This window comes from Diospyros lotus, chromosome 1, assembly GCF_014633365.1.
Source record: "Diospyros lotus cultivar Yz01 chromosome 1, ASM1463336v1, whole genome shotgun sequence".
NCBI classification, from domain to species: Eukaryota; Viridiplantae; Streptophyta; class Magnoliopsida; order Ericales; family Ebenaceae; genus Diospyros; species Diospyros lotus.
This window is the reverse complement of record NC_068338.1, coordinates 54,365,199-54,376,686: the sequence shown is the minus strand read 5'-3', so window position 1 is coordinate 54,376,686 and position 11,488 is coordinate 54,365,199. Positions and strand designations below refer to the sequence as shown.

The window sequence follows — 11,488 nt, the reverse complement described above, 5'->3', positions numbered from 1 at the left end:
TTTGAACTGAGTTAATCTCGAGTCTTTTTCAAGTTAATATCTACTAGCTCATGAATTTGCAAATATCATTTACACCATTGGATGAACTTTTGCTAATTAAAATGCAGTAAAGTCAAATATCATATATTATGAAGCCAAAGTACTTGCACATAGGTTACATATTAATACAATCCGTATCTCTTTTAGAATTCTTACCTAAAATTAAATTTTCAATTCAATTAGTAGATTACTTACGGTGTTAGGGTTCGTATCTTATTTTTATCTTTTGTAATTGTTCAAATGTTCATAGTGAGTAACAAAAATATATGGTATTTTTTATTACTGATGATATTTAAACTTTAACATTTATCAACAAAAAGGTATGTCAATAGTCATACCTTAATTATACATATACACTTACTATTGAATAGGGCATAACTAAAATAACAAATGGTACTATACTAAAAATTAATTGTAAAAAAACACACACACACATAACTATAACAGTCCTAGGTTCATTTTATGTCTATTAAAATCTTTTTTCAAATTGAAAGTATACTATTTATTTTTACAAACCCAATTCAAATCTTACAAAAAAAAAAAAAATAACCAAATAAATCATCCAACTACAATACTGAAATTTTAAAAAGTATATATTGTACAAAAAAATATCAAACAACAAGAATAAAACAACAAAAATATTTCACACTAATTTACAAAGCTAACAAAATCTATAATATATTCTAAGAAAAAATTTATTCTAAAAAAATTAAAAATTAATACTAACAATATTTATAAAAAAAATATAATTCAAATATCACTATTATCTATTTAGAACAAAATTTGTGCCTATTTATATATTATTGAGACCCAAGAAAGAAGCCCAGGCAGGCATGGCGAGGGTGGTAGCCATGCATGTCCAAACAATATGGTGGGCGTTTTGGGGAGAGAGAGAAGAGAGAGAGAGAGAGGGAGGGAGTAATGGACATCATCAGATCGGAGATGCAAATACTGCTCCATCTACATGTATGTATGTATGTTATGTACAGAGGGGGAGAGAGAGAGAGAGACCGAAATCGACGGAGCCGAAGTTTGAGGGCCTCCTGCGCAATGTCAGTCCCACAAACACCCCAAACGACACCATGCCAAGAGCCCGAGACAATTCAGGGCAAGCCAAAGTCTTGCAGATCTTCTTTTCCTTTCTTTCCAACTCCAATTTTTCAATTTTCTCGATTTTTCCATCGAAAAATGCCCTTTTCTTGCAAGAAACTCTCTCTGGACTTCTGGTCATTCTTTGGTGGTACGGTCAGAAACGTCTAATTTCTGGGGCGCTCTACCTGTTGCATGGTATGGATCGGCTCTATGCTAGGCAGCTGAATGCTGGCATATAGAATTAGGGTTTCTCTATACTTGGCCGAAGCTTGGGTTGGAAGCTGCAAATGGTATGTATTGTGAACAATGTATTAAATACCATGTGCGCGTGTATATATATAGTATATATGTATACATATCTATATATCTATTTCAATACAAATTCTGTTTCTTTCATTTATTTTTGTTGCTTAATACCAGTGCTCTCTTTTTTCTTATAACATCGTCTTCGCCTCAGAATCGTCTTAACTTGTGAAACAATGTTCTGTATCTCTCAAGTTTTTGCACATGGTAGCACTTGTCTTAGTTGCTTTCTTTTATGTTTCAACATATGCTTATACTATCTTTGGCACCATACCTTTATATAATCGATCAGTGATTATTAATAAATGTTGCGTTAATGAAAATCTTCTAAAAGAGGCTGGTTAAATTTAGTAGCTGTCCTTCTCATAAGTAGCAAAAACATTAGCATCCTTCAATTTCAGCAGAACACTAATATATACTCAAATGCAATCTCAAATGTAAGAATTTGCTTCTACTTTAAATGAAGCAACAAGCTGGTCATCTGAAATTTTTTCTAGCTAATAATGCCAAATTATAATTACTGGCCGAAGTCCTTAGTAGGAATGCAAGATTTAAACTGGTTCATATATAAACAGGCTAAGAAGGTTATAGCATCGATAAACTCACTGTAGTTAGTATGACAACAGAAGCTAAGTCTGCACTGACAGGCAATTGGTTTCATGAAAGCTTACCTTGAATCTCAATAAGGTACCCCCTTTAATCACTTCTTTTTCGTTATCTATTTATTTCCAGTTTCTCCTTCTTTTAATTGTTCCTTCTTTTTGGGGGGCATGAGGGAACAAGTTGCCAGAACCAGTGTTATGCTATTAGAAGACTTAATCTGTATGTCAGAAATTTGGAGATGCTGCCAGGAACCCACAACATCAGCTAGAATCTCTTCATTTCCCAATGCCCATGGCAATAGCAAAACTTTAAGGCATCTTTAGTGTTGTCTTTGTTGAACATGTTTGATAAATGTGAAGGTTATACTGTTACCCCTTGAGTTCATAATGAAAAAGAAGCTATCAAGTGGACATCATAATTCATATCAGTACTTTTGTGAAACTTGTGCGTAAAACTTTTCATATTTTATTTATGAAAGTAGGAGTATTGAACAGCTCAAATATCTTGATGGTTCTGTCAACATTATTTTTCTATGCTGATTATGAAGGTTGAATAAATTTCAAGAAATGGAATGCAGCTGTAAATGGAAACTGTGTAGAAAATATGACAAGTGGCCCTGAAACACATTGGAAAATATCAGGTTCAAGAAGTTGATGTTGGGAAATTCAGTTGAAATGGAGAGGATTTCTTTTTATGAGATCATCAGATGATCCTGGAGTCATGTAATATGTGTCGTCTTCCCCTCTGCTAAAATAGCTTCTTTTTTTTTTTTTTTTTGAACTTGAATTGTTAATATATAAGGTGGAATATCTCTAAATAACTTGATTTTGTGGTAAAATAGAGAAGAAAGTGTTGCCTGAGCTCCTTATAATTGTTGGAAAATAATGAAATTAACTCTTGAGGTTTAAAGGCATGCAAATGCTTTTTGAAGATAGTTGAAGCCTCTCCCGCAGGAAAATGGAAAAAGCAATGGCACCCTCTCAAGGATTCATCTAAGCCCAGTAGCCCATAAGGAGTGTGTATGTTAAAGAGAGTTACTCTTCTCTACTTGAACCTATCTAATCACCTCCAATTGATTTGTCTCGACAATTGTGACATGATTATATAAATAAAAAAAATTGCTATTTCAGCTGTGAAATTTCACTTGTTCATATATTTTATGTCTGGGTTTGCATCTTTAAAGTATTTTCTTGTGCAAGAATTTCATGGTTTAACATTCCATCAACCCTTAACTGCTGCAGGGCACTCCAGTAAATATTAGTGCTGGTTCTCATGTCTGGGTTGCAGATCCAGCATTAGCTTGGATTGATGGACAGGTAGTAAAAATCAATGGGACAGAAGCTGAGATTGAAACTAGCAATGGGAAGAAGGTAAGTGGATTACCCATGGTGGAAAGTCAGTTTTTACATTTTTAATATCTCAAGCGACATTTTTCTTTAAAACTTGCGCACCCTATTGATTTTGCTACTTTTTTACATAAATCAAAAGGCTTCGGTTCGGCTTAATTGTTCTATGGATTTTGTTGTCAAACACACAACGATTCTCGTTTTATTTGTCCTGTTGTTTAATATAATTGCTTACATTTTATTTTGTAATTTCTCAAAGCATTAAATGTTAAGAGTTACATCCTCTATAATTTGTTGAGCCTTTTCAATTCTCATTTAACTATATTTGTTAGTACTTCTATTTCCACTTCATACTCAGTTGCAGCACTATTCAATTTTGTGTTCTTGATCATTGGGTCTCGTTTTAGTTAAAAGTTTCTCCTATATTCTCATTAGTCCCTCCAGATTTTTTCCGTTCTCTATGTTGCTGATAAAGGTTTTCTTCTAATCATGTGCCTAAATTTTCTGAAAGCGCTTTCCAACTAAAGAAGCTTCACTTAAAGTTGCACACACCCGCACACCCAGACACCACAATGAAAACATAATACTTCATCTCTCTCTCTCTCTCTCTCTAAGCTGCAAGAGCAACCTCTGACGTATTCTGAATAAACTTCGGAACAAGGTTAACAAATATGGCAGGTTTTCCCAAGTCCGAACTAAGTAATTATATCCTTTTTGTTTTCTATAATGTAATCCGTTCTGCGTTTCGCTCCCTAAACTATTTTTCGGCAGTCCTTGTTTTTCTCTGGATGTGTTTCAGAAATTCATAACATCATACATTTCCAGAGGTATAGGAGAACCACTTTGACAAATGGTGGATCTTAAGTCACTCTCTTCTTCTCCTTAATTCTTTGTCTATATTAATAGAAATTTCTGAAACTCGTATCTCTGGCTTATTGATCAGATTGTTGCAAAGTTGTCAAGAATATATCCGAAGGATATGGAAGCTCCTCCTGGTGGAGTTGATGACATGACAAAGTTATCTTATTTGCATGAGCCTGGAGTCCTGCAGAATTTGAAAGTCAGATATGAACTCAATGAAATATATGTATGCTCTCGATATCACAAACCAAAAGTATACTTTGGTCACTTTTTTTTAGTTTCCACTTCTATATGCATATGTTAATGATAGTTATAATGACAGACATACACAGGAAATATTCTTATTGCTATCAATCCATTCCAAAAATTGCCTCATCTTTATCATGCTCACATGATGGAACAATACAAGGGAGCACCTCTTGGAGAATTAAGTCCTCATGTCTTTGCAGTTGCTGATGTTGCTTACAGGTGATCCCTCGTTCTATTTTGTGCTTAGCTATTACTGTCTTACTCTTTTCTAAGTGCCTTTTATATAGTAATTTGATGTACGTGCCGGAACAGGGCAATGATTAATGAAGGCAAAAGCAATTCCATTCTTGTCAGTGGTGAAAGTGGAGCAGGCAAAACTGAGACCACAAAGATGCTTATGCAATACCTTGCCTTTTTGGGTGGCCGAAAAGCTACAGAAGGACGCACAGTTGAACAACAAGTTCTTGAAGTATGAATGATGATGTTTCTTAGTTTATTTAAATATGTTTTGAGTACTCTATCATCTCCTACTGCATCTGTCTTGTTAAATGAGATCTCATAGAGTTTTTTGCATTGACTTATTTGATGGCAGTCCAATCCAGTTCTTGAAGCCTTTGGCAATGCTAAGACTGTTAGAAATAACAATTCCAGGTGAGCCTCTCGTGTGGTATGCATTTCAAATGTTTTCTGTACCTTTTATATCCAAATAACTTACTTTTGGTCTAAAATGCTTTGACTCATTTCCACTTTTTTGCCCACTGCAATTTGTTATTGAGTCCATGTAAAGACAACACAGTATATATGGTGAATATCTTTTGCAGTGGAAGGGAAAAAAGTTTTCTGTCGAATTATGACCCGCAAATAATTATTACACATTACAATTTAATTGCCAAATTATTGTGACATTGATGTTCTTCCAAATTTTGATAGTGCAGCCGTTTCGGTAAATTTGTTGAGATCCAGTTTGATAAGCAAGGAAGAATATCAGGAGCAGCCATTAGGACTTATCTTCTAGAGAGATCTCGTGTTTGCCAGATTTCTCATCCTGAACGGAACTACCACTGCTTCTACCTTCTTTGTGCAGCACCACAGGAGGTCTTTCATCTGCAATTGCAGCTGTAACTGAGTTATCTGCAATTTCTTTTGGTTCGTAATTTGAATAAGTTTTTTCCTAACATGTTCTAAATAATTTGTGCTGCCAGGTAATTGAGAAGTATAAGTTGGGAAACCCCAAAAGTTTTCATTATCTTAACCAATCAAATTGCTATGAGCTGGTTGATGTGAGTGACGCTCATGAATATCTTGCCACTAGGAGAGCTATGGATATTGTTGGAATAAGTGAAAAGGAACAGGTACATCGGTTGCCTAATTGTACTAATTTCATCTTGTCAACTAAATAATAGCATAATTAGGAAGGTCTCTCTCTCTCTCTCTCTCTCAGGAAGCAATTTTCAGAGTTATTGCTGCAATTCTTCACCTTGGGAACATTGATTTTTCTAAGGGAAAGGAAATTGATTCATCAGTTCCAAAAGATGACAAGTCCAAATTCCATCTTAAAACAGCAGCAGAACTTCTCATGTATGAAACAGTTTCCAGATATAATCCTCAGAGTTCATTGGTAATAAATTTCCTCCCAAATGGTGGTAAACTGGTGGTTTATCTTTAACTTAGGTGCGATCCTCTGGGCTTGGAAGATGCATTGTGTAAACGTGTGATGATCACCCCTGAAGAAGTTATAAAGCGAAGTCTTGATCCTCTTAGTGCAGCAGTTAGCAGGGATGGTTTGGCTAAGACAATATATTCACGACTATTTGATTGGTAAGGAGCTGGATTTTGGCTGTAATTTTGTTAGACTTCGTCATTTTATTGAGTGGAAAATCCATTTGCTAACAGAAAAACTAAATCTTAGGGCGTTTTATCCTATGCAGGTTGGTTGACAAAATCAACATATCAATTGGCCAAGATCCAAATTCAAAATCTATAATTGGTGTCCTTGACATCTATGGTTTTGAAAGCTTTAAGCATAACAGGTAGCATTTAGTTGATGAACCTATAAAAGATTAATTATCTATCTAGTAGTAATTTGGAAGACAGGTCAGGTGAGTTGTAATTCTCAAGTCTTGATTTCAGCTTATTATGTCATACAGTTTTGAGCAGTTCTGCATTAATTTCACAAATGAAAAGCTGCAGCAACATTTTAATCAGGTAGTTTTTGGGTCACAGCAACCATTTTAAATCTTAGTTATATCTCTGGCTTGCAACTAAGTGTCCAGTTGATGACTTCCAGCATGTATTCAAGATGGAGCAAGAAGAATACACAAAAGAGGCAATTAATTGGAGCTACATTGAATTTATTGATAACCAAGATGTCTTAGATCTTATTGAAAAGGTCACTCCAATGCCCTTTCCATTAATAACTCCTGCTTTGGTGTATCATGGCTATTTAATGCACACCAAAACACTTGCAGAAATTATGGGGTCACTTATATACTTTGGTCGTGACTGTTTTAGGTTGATATTGGATTTATTTGTGAGAACGTTCATGGTTAGGTGATTCTTTTCATTCATGCTTTTGAAATTTATAGGGTAGGTGTTAACATGGATAATACTGGTTCGTACCTTCTTGTCATTTGGGTTAACAGCTCTTGTTGCCAATCCTTTTAGTTATACTATTATGGGCAGTTTAAGAGCTTCAATGTATTGGCATGTATCTGTTGAACCTTGTATCTATCATGGCTTTGTAATCTTTGCCTTTTTAAGAACCAAAAGGCATGACCAGGGTACTTGCTCACCAGCTGACCTGCTAACATGTACTTGTAATGTGACTAGAATTTTGTGCAAGCATTACATCCACTGGGTTCAAAAACTTTGTTACTTGTTTTGAAAGTGTTAGTTCATATGTTGCGGTCAATAATGTATATGAAGTTTTTAACGTTCTCCTGCACATGGTTGTATGTGGATGGACTAAACTTAACTTGTATTAACACGCACAGAATAAGAGTACATAACGAACAACAAATTTAGGAACAAATACATATAACAAGACTTGAACCCATGATTCTTGGTTCCAAAATTCTGACACCATGTAAAGTCACTATTTGTCCTAAAAGCTTGATACCATTTTAAGTTACTGTTTGTTCTGGAAGCTTAAGTTGTTGTGAAAGGGCCAACGGTGCTTATCAAGCATCCTGAGATTCTACTTCTTCTACCTTTTCTTTGTTCAGATACTCTTCTAATTTATTTCACTTTGTTTACATTTCATTGTCTATGAATTGTGCTATCAGCCCAACACTTGAAGGCTTTTAGCAGTCGAAGGTTCAAAGCATGCAACTTCTAAGATTATATCTTATATTAGATAGATGTACATGTGTTTGCCTAGAAATTTTTTATCCTTTTAATGATCCAATCAAAAGAGAATGGATGGTATAGGTCATTGTGAGTTATCCTAAAATGTAACTTAATAAATTACATATAGAGCAGTTTGTATTCCCTGAATTCTCTTTATGGTAGATTCACAGGAAAATGGACTTCATAATTAGTGTTCCATCATGATCATACAGCTTCTGATTCCTTTTTGCAGAAACCAGGTGGAATAGTTGCTCTTCTTGATGAAGCCTGGTATAACATTCTTCACTTTATTTTCCTTATATTTTGTTGTTTCATTATCAAATATATTTTCATGGTCCTTTAGAAATGCTTAGAATATTTTTCTATTTTTTACTTCATCTTCCTTTATCATGGAAGAAGTGACCGGTGTATTTGTTTGCAGACGATATAGGCTTGATGGATGAGACAAAAGAATGCATGAATAATGAACTTAATTATACAGAAACACCTTAGAATTCAAAGGTTTTATTATGTATGTCAAAAACTGAGTATGTGGAATGTAAGTTCAGTAAAAAGAGAAGTGTAGATGATGTTGTGATGGAGATCTGAAAATGAAGTTATCCTGCATTCGACCAAAAAAAAAAAAAAAAAGAAAGAAAAAAGACTAATTATTCAAAAAGAAAGGGAGATTTTTACTCGTAGAATCAAGGCAAGATGGTTAAAATGGAGAAGTTTGTCCAACATTTTATGCAATTGTTAAATCCCTTTAAAGCTAAAAGGAAAGTTTTATCAAATGGCTAAGACTGTTGATAGCCATAAATCTGGAGTTATTGATAGCTACAATCTTGTGGAAATTGATAGCTGCAATTTTGTTATGTAATTGTTTGCTATGTAATCTTTCCTAATTTAAATTATATTATAAATATGGGGTGTAGAGTTGGAGGAAAAACCAACAGCTCTTCTTCATTCTCTCTCTCTGCAAACATTGTGTAAAACTTCCATTAATCTTATTTTTCAACTGAGATAATCTTTTTTGTATGTCTTAGAATGTTGGGCAAAGCATCAAAAAATGCAAAATATGAGCATAGATGAGATGAGAATGTTAGGGTAGATTTATGGCGCACAAGAAAAATTAAAACAAGAAATGAGATCATATATAATAAGGCTAGAATGACATCTATTGAAGATAAGACGTGAAATTCATGATTAAGATGGACTGGACATGTAAGAAAAAGACTAATAGAACCACCTATGAGGTAGGTGGTCCAAACAGAGGAAATTTTTAGCAAAAAAATGGGGAGGAAGTCTAAAACCTGTTTGGAAATTCTTAGATATGACATAGGATATAATGGCATTATAGATGATATGGCCATGGATAGAGATAGTTGAAGGCCTAGAATTCATGTAGCCGACCCCACCTAGTGGGATTAAGACATGTGATATCCTTTTGGTCACATTTTTAGGAAATTTGTAATTTTGAACTCTTTAGAAATCTCATACTAAAAGTTTCTATTTAATTCCCATTTAAAGTACTGATTATTCTTACTCAATGGTCCTATATGCCTATTGTATTTTCAGTATGTTTCCGAAGTCAACACATGAAACGTTTTCAAACAAGCTATACCAGACATTTAAAGGTCACAAGCGCTTTGTCAAGCCAAAACTATCTCGTACAGATTTTGTAATTTCACATTATGCTGGAGAGGTATGTTTGGTTACCAATGCAGCACTCCTGTGTACCATGGGTCTTTTTCAACAGTTGGATGTTTCTGTTATCCCATAATTCCCAGGTTCAATACCAATCAGACCAATTTTTAGACAAAAACAAAGACTACGTGGTTCCCGAACATCAAGACTTGTTGGGTGCTTCAAGATGCACCTTTGTGGCAGGCCTTTTTCCTCCAATACCTGAAGAAACTACCAAATCTTCAAAATTTTCTTCAATTGGTTCTCGTTTCAAGGTATTCATTTTCTATTCAGCAACATATTGTGTTTGGATCAGGGAAAATAGAAGTAGCTAACATGATACTTATTTTTTTTTTATTCTTTTTGTTGAATTTGATGCATCATGTATTGCTTCATGTCAATCTCAAGATGCAGTTGGCTGCCTTTTTTCACTCCTGAGAAATTGATAATGTGTATAATCCATCATGAGCAGAAAGTTCACAGTTAATGCTTCTTGATTGAATGATGCAGCTACAACTACAGCAATTAATGGAGACACTAAATGCTACACAGCCTCACTACATTAGATGTATAAAGCCAAATAATCTTCTGAAACCTACTGTATTTGAGAATGCCAATGTCATGCAACAATTACGATGTGGTGTAAGTGTACTTGATATATCATATATGAGTTTTTGCTAGCCGTTACAATTTTGCTAAGTTATTTACTATAAATATTCTTTAATAGGGTGTCCTGGAAGCAATCAGAATTAGTTGTGCTGGCTACCCTACTCGTCGACCTTTCTTTGAATTCATAAACAGATTTGGACTTCTTGCACCAGAGTTTTTGGAAAGGAAGTAAGTGCCCTCTTTACTCTTGTACTGCATCATAGGTGAAGGCATCAAGTTGTTAGCCTTCTTCTGCTGAATCAATTTATTTCCCTTTTTTCTTTCTTTCTGAACCCAATGTATTTCTGATCAGCGTTGATGAAAAAGTTGTGTGCCAAAAGATTCTTGAGAAGAAAGGGCTTAAAGGGTTCCAGGTACTATTAGGAGTTCCATTGTTGATTTCTATAACTGCTTCTAATCATTAATATACCTAGTGTTGTCTCATCCAGCTATTTCAAAAGCTCATGGATGCTGATACAATTGTTTACTAATAGCAGCCAATTTACACAAACTACACTTCAAATATTTCAAACATGTAGCTCACCATGCTCTTAAGATAAAGTAAAGCATGAAGAAATTTATCTTTTAGCTTACAGAGTCATCTGACAAGTTGACCATTATTTTTTGGAAATACCTGATGATTGTGCAGATAGGTAAAACAAAGGTTTTCCTAAGAGCTGGCCAGATGGCTGAATTAGATGCAAGGAGAGCAGAGGTACTTAGTAATGCAGCAAAAACAATTCAACGGCGTATAAGGACTCACAATGCTAGAGAACAGTTCATAACATTGAGGAAAGCAGCTATTTACATTCAGTCTCTGTTGAGAGGTGAGCCATCCAAAAATCCTGAAGTTTTTGGTTGCCTTTGTTACTGCTTGTACTGCCATTTTCTGGCAGTATAGGAGTCATCAGATCTTAGTGTCAAACTACATCTCATATTAATTGAAATAAAGGTTATGTTATCTTCTCCTTTATATATTTTGGTTGCTGAACACAAAATCCACCTGTTGATTACTTGAGCATTCAACCTGCTGATTTCTGTTTCATTTGTTCTTGGGATGGCCATTAGGAAGACTTGCTTGCAAGCTTCGTGAGAGTTTGAGAAGAGAAGCAGCTGCTTTGAGAATTGAGAAGAGCATACGTAGGTATGTGGCCAGAAAGGCCTATAAAAGGCTGCAAATCTCAGTAGTTGTGCTGCAAACAGGTTTACGTGCCTCAGATGCTCGTAAAAAATTGAGATTTAGAAAGCAAACAAAAGCAGCAATTATTATACAGGTTACAACCATGATGTCTTGCAATTCAAAAGATCCATTTTTAAATAAGTAGCTCTCAAAT

General features: G+C 34.7%; 1 protein-coding gene across 1 annotated transcript in view; it reads left to right on the top strand.

Annotated features, from left to right (window-relative positions):
• The first annotated feature begins 889 nt into the window (after positions 1–889).
• Positions 890–11,488, top strand: part of LOC127801777 (myosin-11-like) — a 35,178-nt gene continuing 24,579 nt past the window's right edge. Inside the window, exons 1-21 of the mRNA XM_052337180.1 lie at positions 890–1,421; positions 3,279–3,407; positions 4,327–4,470; positions 4,567–4,712; positions 4,806–4,962; positions 5,086–5,144; positions 5,429–5,588; positions 5,696–5,845; positions 5,935–6,071; positions 6,165–6,311; positions 6,422–6,523; positions 6,641–6,698; positions 6,781–6,882; positions 8,074–8,111; positions 9,399–9,525; positions 9,611–9,781; positions 10,017–10,148; positions 10,234–10,343; positions 10,468–10,528; positions 10,804–10,981; positions 11,223–11,428. Coding sequence (XP_052193140.1) covers positions 1,419–1,421; positions 3,279–3,407; positions 4,327–4,470; positions 4,567–4,712; positions 4,806–4,962; positions 5,086–5,144; positions 5,429–5,588; positions 5,696–5,845; positions 5,935–6,071; positions 6,165–6,311; positions 6,422–6,523; positions 6,641–6,698; positions 6,781–6,882; positions 8,074–8,111; positions 9,399–9,525; positions 9,611–9,781; positions 10,017–10,148; positions 10,234–10,343; positions 10,468–10,528; positions 10,804–10,981; positions 11,223–11,428 — 2,517 coding nt within the window. The 5' untranslated portion in view covers positions 890–1,418. The remainder of the gene's footprint in view (positions 1,422–3,278; positions 3,408–4,326; positions 4,471–4,566; positions 4,713–4,805; positions 4,963–5,085; positions 5,145–5,428; positions 5,589–5,695; positions 5,846–5,934; positions 6,072–6,164; positions 6,312–6,421; positions 6,524–6,640; positions 6,699–6,780; positions 6,883–8,073; positions 8,112–9,398; positions 9,526–9,610; positions 9,782–10,016; positions 10,149–10,233; positions 10,344–10,467; positions 10,529–10,803; positions 10,982–11,222; positions 11,429–11,488) is intronic.